Below are 22400 nucleotides of genomic sequence, written 5' to 3'. Positions count from 1 at the left end.
GTTCGTATGTTTTTAGTTGCCACACATTTAAAAATAGAAAATGTTTATTAAGTATTCCGTTAGCGAGAGAATATACTTTTTACTACTTTATTTTAACATCTTTTCAACTTATTCAGTACATATTGACTCGTGTTTCCCGAATAGGGTATAAGGTACCGTAAGGGTGGCTCAATCAAATTATTATACAATCAATGACTTGATTTTCCATTCAGTTGATGTGCATAACGCGTTAATTATGTTATCCACATGTGTATTAAAGGTCAGATCATTAGCTATTGTGAAACCAAGATATTTGTACTGAGTCACCAGTCAGTATAGTTTTAAGGGTAAGATATAGGTTTTGCTTATCTTGTTGTTTTACGATTTTCAATTACCTTTTCCGTACTTTATGAAAATGTATTCAGGATTAAATTGGCCTATCTGTTAAAGTAATTTTTGTGTAAAGCCAACATACAATAATTTTCAATATAGTTATTAAAGCAGAATTTACCTGCATCTTCATAGGTATTTCTTCTAGATTACTTTAGCCTTTATTACATTGAGACGCCGATATGCATGAACCATGTACGTAAATAATTTATGTTTTTAACACAAGATTAGTTGGTCTTTGTTCAAATTTTATATTGCTAAAATTATATTTTAAAACTATGAATATATCTTTAATTAATTCCTAGCGGTGACTTTATTCTTTAGGATTTATAATATAGACAGTCATTAGACCCATAGGCTGTGTGCAAAAATTCCAGAAGCAACTTAATAATTCACGAACACACTTTTATCAAAAAGTGTTTTGATATCTTTTAAATTTATTTTATATAAATCTTTTTGCAGGGTTGTTCTTCAGATTTAGACAAAGTCTAGCTCGGTTTTTATGCAGAATGGAAATAAACTCTATAAAATTTGTAGAGTTTACCTCAAATCGACAGAAAATGTGCTAAAAAATTATACAGGGTAACGCAAAATTAATAAAAAATACGAAGTTGTATTTTTTAAATGGAAGACGTTATATATTTGTGTATTAAATAAAAGCCCTTTTTCTTCCAATTTCAAATATATGATAGGCTAACGTTTGGTTTAGCTGTTCTCCAAATAATTACATTTCAGAAAAAAAAAATATTGTTTTAACTAAGTCCCCGTTATTATGACGTTAATCGTTAATAATAAATCCAAAAATCTCATCCATTATTCTCTAAGAGACCAACATACAAAATTGACCAAAAACAAAGAAAAACACAAAGTCACGGTCTCACAACATGTAATTAAACGGGCTACACGTGTTTCGCTCTAGTTAGAGCATGATCAGGCTTAAAATAAAATTACTTTTTAAATAAAACTATGTAAGTTTATGTAAGTTTTTAGTTTTTTTTAAGTAGTATTTTTATTTTAGGCCTGATGATGCTCTAACTAGAGCGAAACACGTGTGGCCCGTTTAATTACATGTTGTGAGACCGTGACTTTGTGTTTTTCTTTGTTTTTCGTCAATTTTGTTAATAATAAAGTAAATAAAGTTAAGTTGTCAGGCTGTCGCTCTTAATATTTTTTCTATATCCTTTGAATATGGGTTATCTGGAAGAAGAAAAGACCACCACATTCATCTGGCAATAAAAATTCCTGTTTGGTCCACTTTTTCTAGTACAGAATCTAATCTATAGAAAAAAAAAACGCATAATTATAGCAAACATGGAGGAAGAGCTACAAATTTTATTATATTTTGAAGAGACAAAGTAAATTTATATTAAATTTTTGAAGTAATTTCACCTGCGACCAAATAATATTTACGAGACAAACTTGATAAATGTAAGAGAGACGGAGACAGGAATGAGAAAACGAATCCTGCTAGTGTCGAGTTGAAAAAACCTAAGACATAGCATTGAACTGAACATAACATTAAATCATAAAAATTAAATAAATAAACGCTCGGAAGAATAAAAACATTTGTTTCTTGGCTTATTGTTGATTCTAGTTTGCCCACAATAACACCTACAATTTAACCCATGTTAAAAATAATTCTACGCTCCTATTATAAATGTGTTTTAATTATAACTTAAGAAACCTAGACTTAGGTAAGAGGTGTAATGTATAAAAAAAAAAAAAAATTAATTTTATACTGTTTTGTTTTATAAAAATTTTTTTTAACGAATTGTACCTGAATGTAATTTTAACTGTGTCGTGGTTTTTGTTTTTTGTTGTTTTAATTTTTGTAACTTAAAGAACATTTATTTTAATAGTGTTTTTTATGTACTTGAAATTACTTTCTTTTATCTCTGTAATTACTTGAATCCATTTCGGTGTCCTGAGGATGACTTAATATAAGTCGAAACGTCGACATTTAGGTAAACAGGTTTCTGTTTTATTTCTGACCCCACCCAACAACCCTCCGCAATATTAAAACCTGCTGCAAAATAATTGCTAAACTGATAAAATTCCTCGGTTTTGTAGATATATTTTAATATAAGTTTATTTTCATTATACCTCAATGTAATAAACTTAAATAATAAACTATAAATAAACTTAAACCTCATAATTTTAACCTGCGACCTAAGTGAATGCACAAACCTATTTATACCGTATACAAAGTGCTCATATAATGTAAAGATTCTGCTCGTTTTGTTTTTTTGGTTAATCTGGCATTTATTTTATTTTACTATTATGAAGCAAAAGTTTAACATTCATGTCCTTTTGTTTTCGCAAGTATTTAATTTTTTTTATTGTAAATTTTTAGTTCTCGAAAAATTGGACAGACAAATTCAACTTCAAATGCAAATTATGCTTTATTGTTCTAAACATTTGTTGTTGTGAACAAACCTGTATAAAACAAAAAGAAATTAAATTAAAATAAAATAAAGTGCTGATACAACCTAGCTAAAGAAAACACAATCAAACTTATACCAGTAGGAACTAAATACATTAAAGGGTATGATTATAATATTCTTCAATATCATTATAGGAACTTATAACAAGCAATTTCCTGACTTTCTTTTTTAAATCTATGAGCCTGTGAAATATGTCTTATTCTGATAGGTAAATGGTTAAAAAGTTGACTATTATACCCAACAGTCAATGGCACCCTATGTGTCTGCCTTGTGGAATAAAAAGACAAATCCTGACTCAAACTGCCACCATATTTCTTGTATATTAAAGATACTGTTTCAAGTATAAAGTGACAGGGCAATGTTAAAATTTTGTCTGCAACAAAGAGAGTCTTACATGAATCTGTAGCTTTGGCTTTATTCGTGTATCTAATTGACCTTTTTTTGCAACAGAAATAGGGTATGCATTAAGTGTTAATAATAAGAAGCTCAAAAACATAAGCCATACCGTAAATGGGATTTAATTAATGTAAAATGTGCCTGTTTAGTTGTACCTTTATCTAACTCATTGGAGATTATCCTAATTGCGAAGCAGTTTGATGCAAGTTTTCTACCCAGTTGTTCAATATGTTGGTGAAATTTTACTTTATTATCTATTTAAATGCCTAAGAATTTAGTATCTGATGAAGTGCTCAAAAATTGGTCCCAAGTCACATTTAAATGAGATAGTGTTGGTTTTTGAGAGATTAAAACAAAGTTTATTTGATTCGCACCAAGTTTTAGTTAGAGGCAGGTCATTATTATCAATTTTCGCCAGGATGCGCTCATTCCACTCCACATGACAGTAGTAACAAAAAGAACAAACTAAACATTCTCGAAATCTTTAGGCTCATAAAAGAAGGAACCAAGAACCGAACCCTGAGGTACACCATTAATACACACAGACTGAGCTCTATCACTCAAATATGAACGAAACCATTCCACTGCTTTACCCCTGAAACCATAGATATTCAACTTACGCAACAATATTCTGTGACTAACACAATCGAAAGCTTTCATTAAGTCACAGAACAGTGCCGCTGCAACCTGTCGGTCATTTAACTTCAGATAAAGCCTTCCTAAAAAATTAAAAATTGCGTCACTAGCAGATTTTTTTTTCTAAAAATCCAAATTCAGCAGAAATCAATATATTTATAGTATATTTTTAGTGCGAAATTTAAAACTTGTTTCTTAACTACCTTTTCTACTATCTTTGAAAAAGTAGGCACAAGTGCTACTGGTCTGTAGTTCGAGGGGCTCGCATTATCCCCACCCTTGAATAATGGGATTATATTAGCAACCTTTAAACAATGGGAAAAAACACCCGTGGCAAAAGAAATATTTATAGCCTCTGTCAGCGCTTTGAGAGCATTATCAGGGAGCTGTTTAAATATTTTAGACGAAATTCCATCCCACCCTAAACCTTTGTTATTTTTTAATTCTAAAATTATTTCTTTAATTTCAATAACATTAATTCATGAGAAGAAAAACGTTTCATGCACAAACTCTGAACTCATAAAGAATTCAAAGTCTATGTCACACCGTATGCCATTTGATCAATTTTTAGCTATAGTACAATAATATGTATTCAGTGCACTAGCATTTAACTTAGTATTAGTGCATTTTTTAAGAGACCCCTTACCCTTAAGCTCACTAATAATTCGCCAGGTCTCCTTCTGCCTGTCAGAAGAAGTTCGAATCCGACTACAATAATACTGCTGCTTAGCTGCTTTTAGAATTCTACGATATAAAGATCGTGTTATCGTGAGCTACGTATTACCCAAAATAATGGCAACACCGCTTGGTTGCGGCTTGCAGGCGGCGGAATTTTTCGTTTTTATTTTTTGAACCGGGAGTCAGCAGACCTCACTTTGCTGTGTTACTGCACGTTGCATTAATCATTTTTGAGCGTTATTTTCGTTTTTTTTCACTATGGCTGTTTATACCCCTTCCGAAAGAGTTCAACTAATAAAATGGTTTTTTGGAGGTAATTCGGCAGTACAATGTAGAGATTTGTTTTCAGTGACATTTGAGAATAGACCGATTCCTTGTGCAAAAACGGTTTTAAATGTGGTTACAAATTTTGAGACATCTTTTTGTCTTCAAGATTGTAAAAAATGCCACACAAAACGTCAAGAACCACCTGTTGAAGTGGTCCAGGATATAGAACGGCGGGAAGAAATGGTTTGCAGTACCCTAGAACTTGATTCGACACGGTCCACTAGAAGTGTTGTAGAGGAACTGGGAATGAGCAATAAAACTGTTGCTCGTATCTGGAAAAAATATGGGTACAAATTTTTCAAGTATTCAAAAACTCAGGAAATATTTCCTGAAGACCAGTGGCGAAGAATGGAATTTTGTGAAACCATGATGAAAAAGGCAAATGAAAACGAATATTTTTTAAAAAATATTTTGTTTTCTGATGAATCTTCTTTTCCAGGACAATATTATAGGGCCATTTTTTATTAATGGCACTTTAAACGCCCAAAAGTACCTTGCGTTGCTGCAAAACCAAGTTCTTCCTGCCATTCAAATCCTACCTGATGTAGACCTGGGATCGGTATATTTTCAGCAAGATGGCTGTCCTGCTCATAACGCGGCTAGAGTAAAAGAATTTTTAACAAATACTTTTCCTAACCGCTTTATTAGTGGGACTGGCGATATTAAATGGCCTCCTAGATCTCCAGATTTTTCTCCAAATGACTTTTATCTGTGGGGTTACCTTAAGCAGACCATTTACAACCATGAATTTAGTAGGCCAACAAATTTAGAGGAGTTGCGAAATAAAATTGTTGAAGGTGCCAATTCCATTTTACCTGAAACTCTTTTGGAGGTGCGAAATAGCTTTTACGATAGGTTAAGATTTTGTTTAGCGAAAGAAGGCGGTTTATTTGAGCCTTTTATTTAAAAAATGATATGTTGTTAAGTTTGTTTATTAGAGTTTTATTTCTGATATTTTATTATATTTATTATCAGAGTTGATATTTTATTTTTTATTAGAATAACGCTTTAATTTTCATTATGCAAAACACAGCATATTAAACATTTTAAGATGACAGTTCTATGCGGGTTTTACACATTGTCATGTCTGTAAAACCCGCATTAGAATAAATATTTAAAAAATGCCTGGATTTTCGGGTAAAATTTTGGGACATTTTGTCGCCAAACGACGCAGCTGCCACGAAAGTCAGATGTTTACTAATCCCGTCCAAAAAAATATTAACCTACGGATCCCTAATCCGTAGGTTAATATTTTGTGATCCCGTCCGGCGTCCTCGGGCCGGCCGGTGCTCTGTCGCTGGCACTATTACACGCGCGACGTTGCAAAATTTCACCTCTATGCGGTTTCCTATAAGTAACGAACGATAACACGATCTGTATAGATCTATAAGTATTAAAGTATTTCATAAAAAAGCTATTATGCATATTGAATTTTCTTATATGGTAAAGAGATCTTAAATTCTTGGTTATCAAGCAAGATTTTGCTTTTTGTTTAAGAAGTTGTACAGGAAAAGATATATTAATACTACTCAAAATGGTATAAAAAGTTTCCAAGGGGTGACTTGAGTTTATAGTACCGTTCCAATTTGCTGAGGCTGCGCGGTGCAAGGACCTACCATACTTAATGCTTGTAAACAATCTGTCTAACCACATGAGCTGGCAAATTACCCGAAAGGAACAGAAGCCATAACAAAGAAGAAGAAGAACAATCTGCCATACCGCTTAACTCTCTCCGTCCCTTTTTTATTTATTTTAAAACTACACTACACGGTTTCATGATCCGATAAACCACTACTAGTTACTCTAGAAATAGTTTCTTCTTGGTTATAATTTGAAATCACATAATCTATTAAAGTTGATGAGTGCGATTTTATGCGTGTAGATTTATCTACATGAAGATATAACCCATAAAAATTAATTAGATTGTGAGGCCAAATAATATTAAAATCTGTAGTTGCGAGAGAGTCCAAATTAAAATCGCCACAAATAATTACATTAGATTTAGAAGGAATAGAAGACGTTTGCTACGTTTTTTTACTTTACATAATAAATGAATGTATAGCTAAATCATATTTTCCAGATATGTGGAAGCATGCTTACGTCACATCTTTGCCTAAAATATCGCAACCTAAGGAATTAAAAGATCTGCGCTCAATAAGCATTCTTTCCACACTTTCTAAAGTATTAGAAAAAATTGTAAATATAGAGGTTCGTGTTTTTTTAATGAAAATAAGATTTTGCCATTAAAACAGTCAGGCTTTCGAAAAGGATATAACTGTGCTACAGATATGGCTGACATAACTGATGATATCTTTCAAGCGTGGGATGAGGATAAACTTAGTGCTCTTATTTTGCGAGACTATATAAAGGCTTTTGACCTCATAAAACATGAAATTCTTTCGTCTATCTTGCATTATATCGGCTTTAAAAATTGTGCAGTTAAGTTTTTTACTTCCTTTTTGAGTAATCGTCGAGAGCAAACAGTTTTGAAAAGTTCCAAATCTAATACTATACCTCTATTTGAGAGTGTCCCTCAAGAAAGTATATTAGGACCACTTCTTTATACAATTTATACTTGACGATTTAAAGACTTTAAAATTTTCTAATTACCATTTGTACGCCGACGATACACAGCTTTATTTTCACTTGAGCGCTAATAATATAACATCTGCAAATCAAAATATTAATACCAATCTCCAACATCTGATTACAGTTTCTAAACAACATCATTTAAAAATAAACCCTACAAAATCGTCAGTTACCTTATTTGGAGGACATAAAAGCCACAGGTCTAGAATAAGCGAGGAACTCAAAATCAAAATAAATGACACCCCTATTATAAAAACTAATACTTCGAAATCTTTTGGTCTTATTATTGATTTTGATATTCGATTTCATGAGCATATAACTGATAAATTAAATAAAGCATATAGTGCACTTAAACCAATCTATAACCAAAGAAAAGTCTTAGGTCAAGACCTAAAAAAGCACCTTTGTGATTCTTTAGTATTATATAATTTCAACCATTGTGATATCGTGTATGGACCATGCTTAGATCAAGTCGACTCTCGTAGAATTCAAAAAGTGCAAAATGTCTTATTTTTGGAATTCATATACAGGGTGATTTTTATAAGAAGGTCATGCTTTTGGGGGATGATAGGGGACGTTCAAATATAACTTTTGATATAAGACACCATGGGTCGGAAATAAGTAAAATACAGGGGGTTAAAGTTTTTAAAAAAATTAAGAAATTAATTTTTAGTTTTTTGACTGTTTAAGATATCGGTGTCAAATTTTCTCAATAAAGCTACCTAATAAAGATGCTTTAAATGTAAAAAGTAAATGTTTTAGTTTCAACCAGTGGCGGTGATCAGATAGGCATTAGAGTAATTTTTTAATAAAAAAAAAGGTATCCTGCATCTTTTTCCCAAAAGGCACCATTTTATCAGAATTTAAAAATAAATAACTTTAATAAAAACTAAGGAAAAAAAAATTATTGGATAACGTTAAAAAATACAAAATCATAAATAATAATAATTAATAATTAATTTAAAAGGGGCTCAAAGTGGCAATGCGAGCCAAAAGATCATCTTCATCTGGCGCAGGTGTAGAATAAATAAGTTGGTCCAAATGACCCCACAAATAAAAATCACAGAGATTTAAATCGGGGGAGCGCGCTGGCCAAGCCACTGGGCCTCCTCTCCCAATCCAACGTCTAGGATATCTTTGGTTCAAATATTCCCTGACAACGCGACCATAGTGTGCCGGACAACCATCATGTTGAATCCACATTAATTGCCGAACATCCAATGGCACATCTTCTAAAAGTTCAGGCAGTACATCTCGAAGAAAAATCAAATAATTCCCTGCAATGAGACGTCTTGGCAAAATATACGGACCAATCAAGTTCTCGCCTACAATGCCTGCCCAAACATTCACAGAGAATTTTTGTTGGTAGCCACTGATAAATTTAGCATTAGGGTTTTCATTAGCCCAGACATGATTGTTTCTTGGGTTGAAATGTCCCTCTCGGCAAAACGTTGATTCGTCACTAAACAAAATAGCTTGGCGAATGTCTGGGTGTTCAGCACCTTGTTGAAGGTACCAAGTGGCAAACGCGAACCTATTAGCATAGTCTTGGGGCAACAGATGCTGAACCTTTTGTTTTTTAAATGGATAAAGGTGGTTATCATGCAAAACTTTACAAACCAACGTTTGGCTTATCCTCAGGTGATCAGCAATTTTTCGGGTACTTGTATTTGGATCCTCTTCAATATTGTGAAGTATTTCCTCCTCAACATTATCACGAATAGGTCTTGCACGAACTCTTATGCCTGGGTTCACCTAAAACAAAAAGTACATGTTAGTTTTTTGTTTTTATTTTTTTAAGTAGGTACTTACTTGTAATTGTCCTCTCTCACGTAGACTCCTGTCGACCATAAGAAATGGTCTGGGACCATTCGATTGGGAAAACGTTCAGCATAAATCGCGCGAGCCAATACAGCATTTCCTCTGGATTTACCAAGGTTTAAATGCATATCTGCCAATTCATTCCACGTAAATCGCTCCATAACATTCAAAATAAAGCAACGGCAGAACAACTAGCTTATTTAAATTAATCAGGAAGATGGCGTTATAACAAAGTTTTGATTCGTATGTCAAAAATATTCTAGCAACCGTCAAAGCTATTAGTTATTTTGTTATCATGTCTCTCTTTGCAATTTGCGTGGCATTGAGTTAGCGGATATGCACACTCGGCGAATCCGATGAGTTCGTGCGAGACCAAATACCGAAATTAAAGATTAAAGAAGTTATTCAGAAAATTCACGACAATTTAACATTACGCTGCAGGATACCTTTTTTTCTGTTAAATAAACCAAGGATTCTTAAAACTTTTGATTGTCAGTGGCGTACTATTTTTTTTTTATTAAAAAATTACTCTAATGCCTATCTGATCACCGCCACTGGTTGAAACTAAAACATTTACTTTTTACATTTAAAGCATCTTTATTAGGTAGCTTTATTGAGAAAATTTGACACCGATATCTTAAACAGTCAAAAAACTAAAAATTAATTTCTTAATTTTTTTAAAGACTTTAACCCCCTGTATTTTGCTTCTGAGGCATTTCCGACGCATAGTGTCTTATATCAAAAGTTATATTTGAACGTCCCCTATCATCCCCCAAAAGCATGATCTTCTTATAAAAATCACCCTGTATCTCATAAGCTTAAGGATATAGGATGGTTAAATATGTTCAATCGTCGAAAATTACATTTTGCTTCTCTTAGTTACAAAGTTTTAAAATTAAAAACACCTTCATATTTATACAGTAAAGTCCAGTTTCGAATAAATGCTCACCACCGACGCTTTAGACAATTACATCTACTAACTATTCCGCGACATAGAAAAGAACCTTGTCATATAATCTCGCCAATACTGTTAACTCATTAAACATTAATAAGACTATAAAGAATACTTTAAAGTTGTGGTTACTAGTCGCGGGAACCGTTTAGGCACCGTTCTGTTACCACTTTTTTACCAAAATTGGGAATGATTTTGCTGTAGCAAATACGTAATTCTATCGTCCCGGGAACTTCTTTTTAACGTCCCATAGTGGTTTCCGGGATGTCATAAAGTAGTAATTGTGCAGTGCTAGTTACTAAGAAGTTACTGAGACAATATTATGCAAACATTTTGATTCTCTTTTTTTGTCAACACAAATAATTTTATATGTCCGTCTTTATTCTAAGTGATGGCGTTGTATCGGGGTTAATCTACTTCATATTGTATTTAATATAGCTGATATTATCGCTTACCGGAGTGGAAAAATGTAAACGAAGCAAATTTTACTGTTAAACATAGGCAATATAGGACGAAAATAAAGAACGCCTCATTAAAATAATGACTTTTAACAAAAAAATATACTAAGTCTAAATATTTAAATTTAATTTTTTAAAGAAGGTAGATAATTTTTTTCACTCCTCTTTACTCCTATGAATATAAGAAGTCTATAATTTAATAAAAATTGCATAACATTTAAAAGTATTCCGATTTTAGCAAATTCATAAAATCGTGCAATACCTTTTCACAAAGTGGAGTCAAATAATTTAAAAAAATATGGCGAATTGTTGTTAGAGTTACTAAGAAGTTTCTTTTGTTACAAAGTAAGTACATAGTAAAGTAAAAATGACTTAGGAATAAGTAGATTATTTCAAAAAAATGCTACTATAAAGTATATTTTACTGCATAGTAGAAATAATTACTTAAAGGTTATTTGCTTTAATAGCCAAGGTGGTAAATATTACTTTAAAGAAGAAATAAGGGTAACTATTTCGGTCTTGTTACTGATAATATTACTTCAAAGTGTATTACTGCGTGGTAATATTTTGATGTTCCTATGTAGTCGCAAGAACTTGAAATTTAACTTTGTAATCGCGCTTACTTAAAAGTTCCCATTTAATCGTCCCACCGACCAATATTTTCTACTTTATAGTAACGACGTTGTAAAGGTAATTAAGTCAGGTCGCTAAGCGGTATCAGCTACCATTAGAGTTACCGCAAAGTAATAATTACTATATAGTCAAGTATTAAGTTAATATTACGTATTTCTTACTACTATTTTTTACTTGGCAGTTATTTAAACTTATAAGATATTTTTTTGGTACCAGTTACCGATTTATTACTTGAATAAAGTAATATAGTCAAACAATGTTGTAGCCGTAACTAAAATTTCTAGTTGGGATGACTTTATGTGCTTGCTTCATGCTGCTTGCATTTTTCACTTATATTATGTAACATTTTTATAATAACTTTTTTTTCACTTTAAAGCGTCATTCTTATATTTTGTTATATTTGTTAATAGGTATTTACTTGGGCCTAAACAGTTTCTGGCATTTCGGCTGTGTAAACAGCTGTAAATACTGTATACAACAATACATTTATTGTAGTTTTTATTTCCGATAACGGGTAATTTTTGTTTTATTTGGTGAACGTATATGTTTTTTGTAATGTTCTGTATCTGATGATGGCTGTTTACCTACATGTATTTTTCTTGGAGATAAAGACTTCGCCATTTTGTAATCTTTAAGTTTACTTAAACTGGATCTGTTGCAAATAAAAAACGTGATCATCGGCGAATTTTGGATGAAGCCGCTCAAGTCAAAGTTTTGGGTAGTGATGCGAAGAGTCCGGATTAATCGTCCGTTCAATCCGAATATCAAATTATTCCGAATCAATCCGGATAACTAAATCGTCCGGATCACGCCGCCCGTCGTCCGTTCGACCGACAATGATAATTAGGTATTTTATTTTTAACATGATATAGAAATCCGTAAAAACGAAATGTCTAATGGGTTGCATAATGCATACCTTATATTCGAAAAACAGCTATAAAAAACGTCGAGCATCGAGCCCGAAGGCCGAAACATGGCATAATTTGCCGAATGGGCGAGACATCGAGCGGATGAATTAATTCGGATGAAAAAACCGAATTTTCAATTCATCCAAATCAATACTGTCCGAATATTGAATTAATCCGGATTTTTACAACACTAGTTTTGGGTAATTTTGGAATAAATCCTAATACTTCATTACGCAAAATTGTTGCAGCCACTGGTATTTCATTAGGCTCTGTTCACACAGTTACCAAACTTCATAAATTTCATCCATTCAAAATGAAAATATTGCAAGAGTTAACCCAAGACGATTTCAATAGGCGAGTTGAGTTTTGTGAAAAAATAACTGAAGCGATTAATGATATTCATGTAAAGAATATCTGCTTCAGCGATGAATGCATATTTTATCTAAATGGATTTGTTAATATGCATAACTGTAGATATTGGAGCAATGAAAATCCTCATGCATTTGTAGAAGGGCATACCCAGTCAGTACCCTCAAAAAATTAATGTATGGGCAGGCATTTTAGGAAATAAAGTGATTGGGCCATTATTTATTACCGAAAATTTAAACGGAGACATTTATTTGGATGTTGGAAAATACCATCAATCCGCTTATCACTGAATCCATTGAAAACCAAATCGATGATGATGGAAACCCGATACTTGATGAGCCTGAAATATATTTCCAGCAAGACGGCGCTCCTCCTCACTATGTTCTTCCCGTTCGGCAATGGCTAGACGACAAGTTTCCAGATAAATGGATAGGGCGAAGGGGGCCTATAGAATGGCCTGCTAGATCTCCTGATATAACGCCGTTAGACTTTTTTCCATGGGGTCATTTGAAATCTATTGTGTTTACTCCCCAACCTGAAAGTTTGGATGAACTTCGTCAACGCATCATCGACAGCTGCCATGATATCCCACAACATGTTTTTGAAAATGTCCGTCAGGAATTTGAACATCGCCTATATCATTGTTTGGCCAAAAACAGGCAACATTTTGAACACTTATTGAAATAATAACTGATATTTTCATGTTTTTGTTTTCTATCTGAACAAATTAAGATAAACAAAGATTTTTCTAATTTTCTCGAAAACGAATCGACCGATTTAAAAAAATCAAACGTCAAAATAAAAGACTTCGAAAGACCTTTTAAACAAGCTATTACTCGATAGCCCTTTCCCATTTAAAATTTTTAAGGGAATGACCCTGGGGGGGCAGAGTGTAAAAGAGGGTGAAGTAATTTTAGGTTAGAAAGTTGTCCCCCTTGACAAACCTTTTGACGTATTTCGGCGTTTTTTTTTTTTAAACAGTGGTTTTCGATAAATCCGTGGTGGGAAGTTTTCAAATGAACACCCTGTACATTGGACCTTTCGCCATCTATAAATGCTTTGCGAAAGAATACAAGGAAAAGGCTTATAACTGTACTATAAACTCTTAATATTGAAGTGTGGTTGCAATCCCGCCAAGGGGTTTATATTAAGGGGCTGAAAGTATTAAAAAAAATGTTTCCCCTAAAATCAAAAATCGACGAATCCAAGCATTTTTTAAATTTTTTTAAAATGAGGCCCAAACCTTGTTGGACTGTTCTCGATGGGCCACCCTGTATATATAATATGAAGATATGCAATGGTACTTTACATAAAATATTTAAAAAAATTAATAAAAGGTAATAACAACTCATTTGTAACTTAAAAATAATAAAAAATACTATACCTTCAATACCTCTGTATATGTAAAAAAAAAATTCTACTACCGTGCGTAAAGTACTCACTTTACAAAAAAATGTTTCAATTTTCAGAGCTCTAGTTATCTTGTAAGTAATATGAGCATCATGTTTTTAAAAAATTTTAAATTTTCAAAAGAAAAAATCAGAAAGTTATTGAAAATTCATTGAACTTCCAGATATAATTTCTACGTTTTAAAAACATTTTTGTAAAAAATGCTGGAACTCACTGGATTCACTCATTTTTATTAAAAGAATCTGTGTTCCAATTTCAAAATATCTACCCCTCTTATTTTTCTCCCCAAAGATTTTAATCCTTTAAAAAAAATTTTTTTTTGGCTTTTTTATCTATTTCGACCCCTTACTAAAGAAATCACGAGCCGCCCTTGCTAAAAAAAAACTAAAAAAAAACCTTTAGCATCCATTGCCTCCACAGTCTTCCAGGAAACATCATAAACGTATAAACTCCTTCCATTAGAAAACACCAGAAAATCCTCCGAAATTGCTATATCGCTGACCTAAAAACACTCCATAAACTTTTCATATTTTCCAAAATTCTCCACTTTTTACCTGCGTTTGTAACTCCACCAATCTACTTCCACCTTTACTTTCTACAAAAACCTGATTGGTCGTTTTCTGCGTAGCCCATATTTTACCGCAAAACGCCGTACAAATCGTCTGTTCCTTCATTACGTAAATATTCGTGACGCAATTGACACTTAAGAGGGGCATTCGCATCATAAACGAACCCCAATTTAATTGTTTTATCGTTCCGCCTATGCTGTTTATATTATTTAATTCCCATTGGTCTTCAATGCTTTCAGTGGGAATATAAAGGTTTTTGGTCCAAAAGTATATTCGACCTGAGGGATTATCGAGTTATTTCAAGGTTATTATAAATAAATAAATACTTTACCGATGTTTGTTCCAGCACATAAGGTTTGGTTTATCTTACAGTAAGCGACGCAAGTGAAAATCTCACTTACAGATGAGGATTTGTCATCGCTCACGTAAAGTTTCATTGTTGTGGGGAGAACATAGTTGTCATTGGTCTCTAGATCCCAAATTCTCACCGTTAAGTCTCCTATAAAAGCTTAGTAGAACATAACTTATTACTTTTTTCTCTCTCTGTAACATTTTACCAGTTAATATAGCTAAAGACGTATTCCCTGCCCAAGTCAACCCCTGACTATTAACGGAACGACTTTGGAGCCTCCCATTCAATTTCACTTTGGCTATTTCACTCAAATGTCCTAGCTTATCTACTGAAAAGTAGCCAACAGTGAGTCCTTCCATCATTAGCACCAAAGCTTCTGTGTTGGGTTGATATACCATATAAGATAAAGGGGTTCCTTCTGTATTTAAAACTTCCGCACAAGAGCCACTAAAATTCATTTGTCACATACTAAAAATAATGATTTAAGTAGTTTTACCTGGAATTCACGTAGTAAACTGATCCAGGCTGAGTGGCAATAAAAAAACAGAAATTGTCATTTCCATCCTGAATCCGAAACTTTCTGGCGGTGGTTTTGGGCCTCCAGTTGCTAAACATGTCCAGAGCGTTTTCATCTCCTAAAAAATTGGATTTTTTAGACCAGTTAATATAATATTCTATGAATATTATATGAAAGTTCCAGAAGTATTTAGGAAATGATTTGATTATTCATTGTTATCTTTGTCATACAACTCACGATCCCATGTTTACCCTCAATCTAAGAAATATCGCTCAAGATCGTTGAGTGCCTCTTTATTTTCGGCTGCATTAATAAAATTAAATTGGTTTTCGGATATGTTTCCTTTTCATTTCTTGTAAATTCTTCTGTAGATGATTTTAATAACAATTTTCGTATTTAATTCATCAGATTGATGGTTAAGATTCCTTGCACTTCTTTGTTCCAGGTTTTTTGGGCAGCGCTATAAATTCTGATCATTTTTCACGAATATCTCCTCAGTTATAGATTCTGCTAAAGATGTCGGTAATCCAGGCTTATCCTTCACCATCCAACAGCTTCACAAATTTAGCCTCCATGCTGTCTGGTCGGACTGTATTTTTGTTTTTTATGTATTATATTGCTGTCTGTCGTAGTTTAGTATGGGTGGGACTGTAGCTTCTTTCAATAGTGAGTATGTGACTCAGTTTGACCTCCTCTTGTGTTTCAGATCATGTTTGTCACTTATAATTTATTTTTTTCCTAAAAACATCTTCATAACTTTTCTGCGCACATCTGTTATTTCTTTTTCTTTGGCCTCTGCTCTATTCCATTAGTTTTAAAATTTCACTGCACATTCGAGATTTTTTTTTTGATTTCCTTTTCTGGTTTTAAAAATTCTTTCTGTGTTGAATCTATTATCTTGGAGAATTCGATAATCTCATCTCCGCCTGCAGATCATTCACCTCTTTTAATTTTTTCCCTTTGAACTTGTTAACATATTCGCTTACTTTTTCTTTTTTTAGATGTAAAGCTCTCATGTTATATTGAGGAATCTTTTTCTTTTCAACTTTCTTTAGTTTCATTCTTATAACTCCTACTAGAAGTATATGATCTGATTCAATGTCCGCCGCAAGATAAGTTTTAACTGAATTAAAGCAGTTTAATTCAGTTCATATATTTAATTTATATATATATATTAAGGCAATTTGTAGAATGTGTATACTACTAATTTGTTGTTTTCTGAAAATGTCTCAAACCTGTCTCCTCTGTTATTTCTTTGTCCTAATCCAAACGGTCAGTGCAATCTGTTTTCAACCCGGTTCCCAATTTGGCATTAAAATCACCCTCTACGACATTTATTTCGTGCATTGGAAGTCGTTGTATTACGTCTTCTATGCTTTGGTACAGACGATCGATTTCCTCTTCCTATTTTCCTCCAGAGGGAGCGTATATTTAGACTATGTGCATATTTACAGGATAAGCTTTTAGCCGGAGTAGCATTTCTCATACAATAGACACACATCGCCCAATATGTCTTACAAATTATTCTAACTCCATATTCCAGCTGTCCATCTAATTTTTCCAAATAAAATACTGTCTGTTACTTCTGCTTTGTCTGTACTTCCTACTCCTGGCCATCTCATCTCCCCTTTTCCGGTTATATGGATATGATATACTCTTCATTTCTTGGATGGCACTGTCTATTTTTCCTGCTTTTGACATGCTTTTAAAGTTCCAAGTGTATTTTAATACATTTTGGTTGTACTGTTTCTTTTCTATGCTCATAACTGTCTTCCCCGGAGATCCAAACGGAAGACTTAGTCCGGAATCATAATACTTATCGTCATAGATAAATTAGGATTATCCCCTATAGGATCTTTAATATAGCGGTTGTCCTTTGCCATCTCCATCCTTATGCTATTGACCAATATTGGGGTTTATCCGCCGTTGAGGTAATTTCTCATTTTCAAAGTAAAAGAGTGCCCATCGTCTCCTTATTCTTCCGCCGAAAGCCGTTAACAAGCACGCGCGATCGCTTATTCCGACCACAGAATAAACGATCTCATCGTTGAGATCGTTTATTATGTGCTTTCTGTATCATTTAAGATGCAATTATTATTTGCTGTTTACATTACAGCCATCAAAATGACGATCAGAATTCTTCTGGTTAGTATATTACCCGATTTTAGAGAGGCAACATCATGAACCGATTTTAGGCGGATAACTCCAATTTATTGATAATTACCGCGGTTATCCTTGGTTTTTACACGCCAAACAACTACATTGACGTCACAACTTGTTTTCGTGTAAACGTTTTGGTTTGGTTTAACTAGTGTTTATTGGTTATAAATAGTAAATAATAAACAAAAACAGCTTTATTTTGTGTACCGCATTCTCATTTCTTACATAATATTCCTTTATAAATAATCAAATTTCCTAATCTTTTGTATTTATTTCTTGTGTTTGTAGTTCCTATAATCTCTAATTTCGTTTATTTGGAAATTATTTAGGATCTATGTTTTGTTGTTTTGGAAGTATTTTTTGTTACATTAATTTGATTATCCATGACGACCAACTCAGCTGACAAACGACAGCTTTTTTTAATGAAAATTTCGTGTTGGTTTTAAAATATTTACGGCAGTCACTTTATTCCGAAACGTAAGAAATAATTCTTGCTTTGAAGGAGAAATATATCCCTATATATCCTTTCTAATATATCCCTTCTAATAAAGTGCCTTCAACAAAACTTCGGCTAATGGAGTACAACGTATATAAATTCAGACTTTATTTTTTAAGGATATTTTGGCATTTCAAATAACTATTTAACCAAAAATGAAAGACTACTAGGCAGTTGGGTATTTACTGCTATAATGTTGGTAACAACTTTGATAGTAGATTGATGACATCACTTTTTAAAAACCAACAGCACCTAAACGTTGAGTCGGAAATTGGTAAAAACCAAAACGTTTTGGTTATTCGCCTAAAATCGGTTCTGGTTTCAGATGATGATTGGGGCAATTCTTTGATATCATAAGTTTTTTACACTATCGCCGTATTTTATGTATCACGAGCTGCTTTTGTTCCCCTTCTGTGTTTAGGAGCGAAATTTTTGAATTTATGTACGTGTTTAAATCTTTACTTTTTCAAAATGTTGGCTAAATTTTACTATGTTTGTGTTTGTCTGATGTTTAAAATATATTTTTAAATACGTATTTTATTCTAACTAATTTTTGCTTATCTAGTTTAAGTTTAGCAATTGTAATCTTCCTTTATAAACAACATTTTATGTTAAACAATAAATACTTTGTTTTATCAATTTTTGTCATATTTGAGCCCAATAATAAAAACCAATTAATACAGAAAGAACTCTTACCATTTACAGCAGCTTTTGCCAAACTTTCGACATCAAACTCAGGATTGCTTTTGACAGTCAACCGAAAAGTTAAGTGAGTTATAGCCTCCCTGTTCAAGTCCAGATGAAAAATCATATTGGCGTCCCCCTTATGGTCAATTTTCCAGCCCACAACAGATCCCACCTACAAGCGACACTCATATAACACTATTTTTACCTACGGATGAAGGCTGTACGTTACCTGATCACATTTATTTCACCCTAGCTCTCTACAAAGATATTTTCAATACCATATTAAACTAAATGAACATCAAGTTTACTGCTCAAAACAATGTAAGATTACGAATATTTCGTTATCCGAAAATGATAAAATGCGGAATCCTCTTTTTGAAAAAACTCAATATAAACTTGCGTGCATAGAAATCGGCCCACTGTAAACTTTTGACTTTAAATATATTTTTTTAAAGAATTATCCATCAGATCAAAAAAAGAAATATGCTGTTTGAAAGACAATTTAATATCCTTTAATGTGAGTAGAAATTTATCAAGAAGGCTTATGGTTTATATGCGTAGCAACCGGTAAACAAATGAACCGTGTTTATGTGGTAATTGTAACGAATATAACAAATTTGTCAAATAATAAAATTATTGCGTTTGCAACTGAAATTTGCTTTTCGTTTTTCATAACCTCAATAGTGTTCAAGTGTGTTAATTTAATGCATACTACACCACAAAAAGCCGCCCAAGTTATTGCTTTAATCGAAAATGGACTTAATTAGTGAGCTGTTGCTAGACAATTAGATATGACTCGCGCAGCGGTTCGAAGAGTGTGCCAACGTTATGAGGAGACTGGATCCTTACATAGGCAACCTGGAACAGGTAGGAAGCGAAGGACAGCTCCGTGAAGTGCGAGGAGTGCCTATTAGTCAGTGGACAGTGAGACGAAGACTGCAGGAAAATAACCTGACCTCTAAAACACCTGCGATTGGTCCAAAACTTACTCCAGCTCATCGGCAAGCACGCCTGCGTTTTGCAAGGGATCATCTGAATTGGACGTTGGAACAATGGGGATCTGTTCTGTTCTCAGATGAGTCCAGAATATGCCTCCATGGTAGCGACCGAAGAAGGAACGTGTACCGAAGACCAAGAGTGCGATTTGCAGATTGCTGCTTTGAAGAGCGAAGTGCTTATGGAGGTGGTTCCTGCATAATCTGGGGTGCAATTTCTATGAAGCACGAACCGACCGTCAGTTCATTCGTAGGGGCGACCGTGTTCACGGAAGAAGAGGTTTAGCGGCTGCTAGGTATATCGAGGAGATTTTAGCAATTCATGTGGTACCTTACGTCGACTACATTGGAGCTGAATTTACCTTTATGCATGACAACGCAAGGCCGCACACCGCAAGAATCGTGCAAGATTACATTGCAGAAGTCGGTTTTCGGGTTATGGAGTGGCCAGCATACAGTCCTGACCTAAATCCGATCAAACATTTATGGGATGAGCTAATAAAACGAAGAATTCTAGCTAGACTTCGTACCCCAAACTCGATCCCAGAGCTTATTGTTGCAGTAGAAGAAGAGTGGCTAAGCATCCCATAAAAAACAATAGCAAACTTGATTAGATCTATGCCTAATCGTATGAGAGATGTTATTAGGGCAAGAGGAGGTCATACCCATTATTAAAAAATTAAGTGTTAAGTTTTAAATTGTCAATAACCCTATTTATGTTAATAATAAAAAAGCCTAATTTTCTTAATGCATTAATTTCACTATATTAAATATAGGATGTTGAAATAAGTTTTCATAAATTTATACTTATATTAAAGGATATTAAATTGTATTTCAAACAGCATATTTCTTTTTTTGATCTGATGTATAATTTTTTTTTAAAAATATATTTAAAGTCAAAAGTTTACAGTGGGCCGATTTCTATGCACGCAAGTGTATATGAGAAAGAAAATTTGCTATTGAAAGTACAGCTTATTGATAAGAATGACCAAATTATTCTTGATTTGCAAGGGACAATTTGATAAAATGCAAACTAAATGTACTCTGCTAAAACTTTCAAAAGAGAGAAAGAAAAAAGACTTCGGATTTTGACAATGAGGTTTTTACCACCGAGAGAGAAATGCAGAATGCTTTAAAAATTAAAAAAGAAGTACAGTAGAGTCTCGATACCGTGAACGTCCCATAACGTGAACATCCCTAAACGTGAACAGCCTAGCTAACTTAGTGCTTTTACATATCGCCGACAAATTGTATATCTTGTTTGTACATGTTTGGAAGAGATATGAAATTTGCGTCTTACTCAGTGTTTGTTCGCCGATCAATACGAAACAAGCAGGATGTCTACTAAGAAAGTAAATTATTTAACTCTGGAAAAAAAAGCCCAACTCTTCTCCGATGTTAGTAGAGGTTGCGGAGTTACCTTTTTAGCAAAAAAGTATGGAATAGCCAAATCCACGGTGTGTGCAATTAAGAAGAAAAAAGACCAAATTACTTCAACAGTTGCCTTGACTTTTTCTGGACCAGGTAAACGAAAATCTCTTAGACCTTCTGAATATCCATTAATGGAAAAAGCTTTGTATAAGTGGTTTTTGCGACAACGAGAGAGGAATGCACCAATAAGTGGTTTAATTTTAAAAGAGAAAGCCAAATATTTGCATGAAAAACTGTACGACAAAAATTCCACTTTTTCTGCGAGCTCGGGGTGGTTGCAAAAGTTCAATAAAAGATTTGGCATACGCTTCCTAACAATAACTGGTGAAAAACTATCTTCTCAGCCCGAGCTGGTTTCGCCATTCTTACGTAAACTTGAAGAAAAAATCAAGGACCTAAACTTAGACTATAACCAACTAAGTGTACAACGCCGATGAAACCGGCTTGTACTGGAAGCTTTTACCCGGAAAGACTTACGACGTATCCAGTGAAGAAAAAACTGCCCCTGGAAGAAAAACAGCCAAAGAAAGAATAACGTTTCTAGCATGTACAAATGCGACTGGACTACATAAATTGACTCCTTTGGTAATAGGAAAAGCTAAAAAACCACGAAGTTTTAAGAACTCTTACATTCCTGTACACTACAAAAACTCACAATCTGCATGGATGACAGCCGGAATTTTTAAGGAATGGTTCAAAGAAATTTTTGTTCCTGAGGTAAATTTCCTGCCATAGCTATATATTTCAAAATTAAAAGTTTGTTTTAATTTTAGGTGAGAAAGTTTCTTAAGAACCAAGGTCTTCCAGAGAAAGCACTTCTTTTATTGGATAATGCCCCCAGTCATCTCCCAGTAGAGGAACTTTTATGATGATGGACTAATTCAAGTTATGTATATGCCTCCCAATGTGACACCCGTAATTCCACCTATGGACCAAAACGTTATTAGGTTGACTAAACTGCATTATGGCTCCATGTTTTTGGTAATGGTTGTAGCTAATAAATCTAAGGACATGAATGTCACTATCAAACAATACAACCTCAGGGATGCTATTTTAAACTCATCACGAGTATGGAATAAATTAGAACCAGCAACCATTAAAAAGTGTTGGAAAAATATTTTCGAAAGCCAAAGCAATGATGACCGTGAAGACCACCGTCTATAGATTACAACAAGTCAGACCACTCGAGCGGCCCTGAAATCG

The 22400-nt window shown here is 33.5% G+C and overlaps 1 protein-coding gene across 2 annotated transcripts in view; it reads right to left on the bottom strand.

Moving 5' to 3' along the window:
* Nucleotides 1–22400, bottom strand: part of LOC126737347 (intraflagellar transport protein 140 homolog) — a 79390-nt gene that overhangs the window by 52609 nt on the left and 4381 nt on the right. Inside the window, exons 3-8 of one of the 2 annotated variants that reach the window (XM_050442207.1) lie at nucleotides 18781–18943; nucleotides 15408–15546; nucleotides 15117–15358; nucleotides 14891–15058; nucleotides 14545–14837; nucleotides 14387–14492 (exon numbers count right to left, since the gene is read on the bottom strand). In XM_050442207.1, coding sequence (XP_050298164.1) covers nucleotides 14387–14492; nucleotides 14545–14837; nucleotides 14891–15058; nucleotides 15117–15358; nucleotides 15408–15546; nucleotides 18781–18943 — 1111 coding nt within the window. The remainder of the gene's footprint in view (nucleotides 1–14386; nucleotides 14493–14544; nucleotides 14838–14890; nucleotides 15059–15116; nucleotides 15359–15407; nucleotides 15547–18780; nucleotides 18944–22400) is intronic. The other variant, XM_050442208.1, reaches the window with a different exon arrangement.

This window comes from Anthonomus grandis, chromosome 6, assembly GCF_022605725.1.
Source record: "Anthonomus grandis grandis chromosome 6, icAntGran1.3, whole genome shotgun sequence".
Classification (NCBI taxonomy): Eukaryota; Metazoa; Arthropoda; class Insecta; order Coleoptera; family Curculionidae; genus Anthonomus; species Anthonomus grandis.
This window is presented reverse-complemented; position numbering and strand designations above follow the sequence as displayed.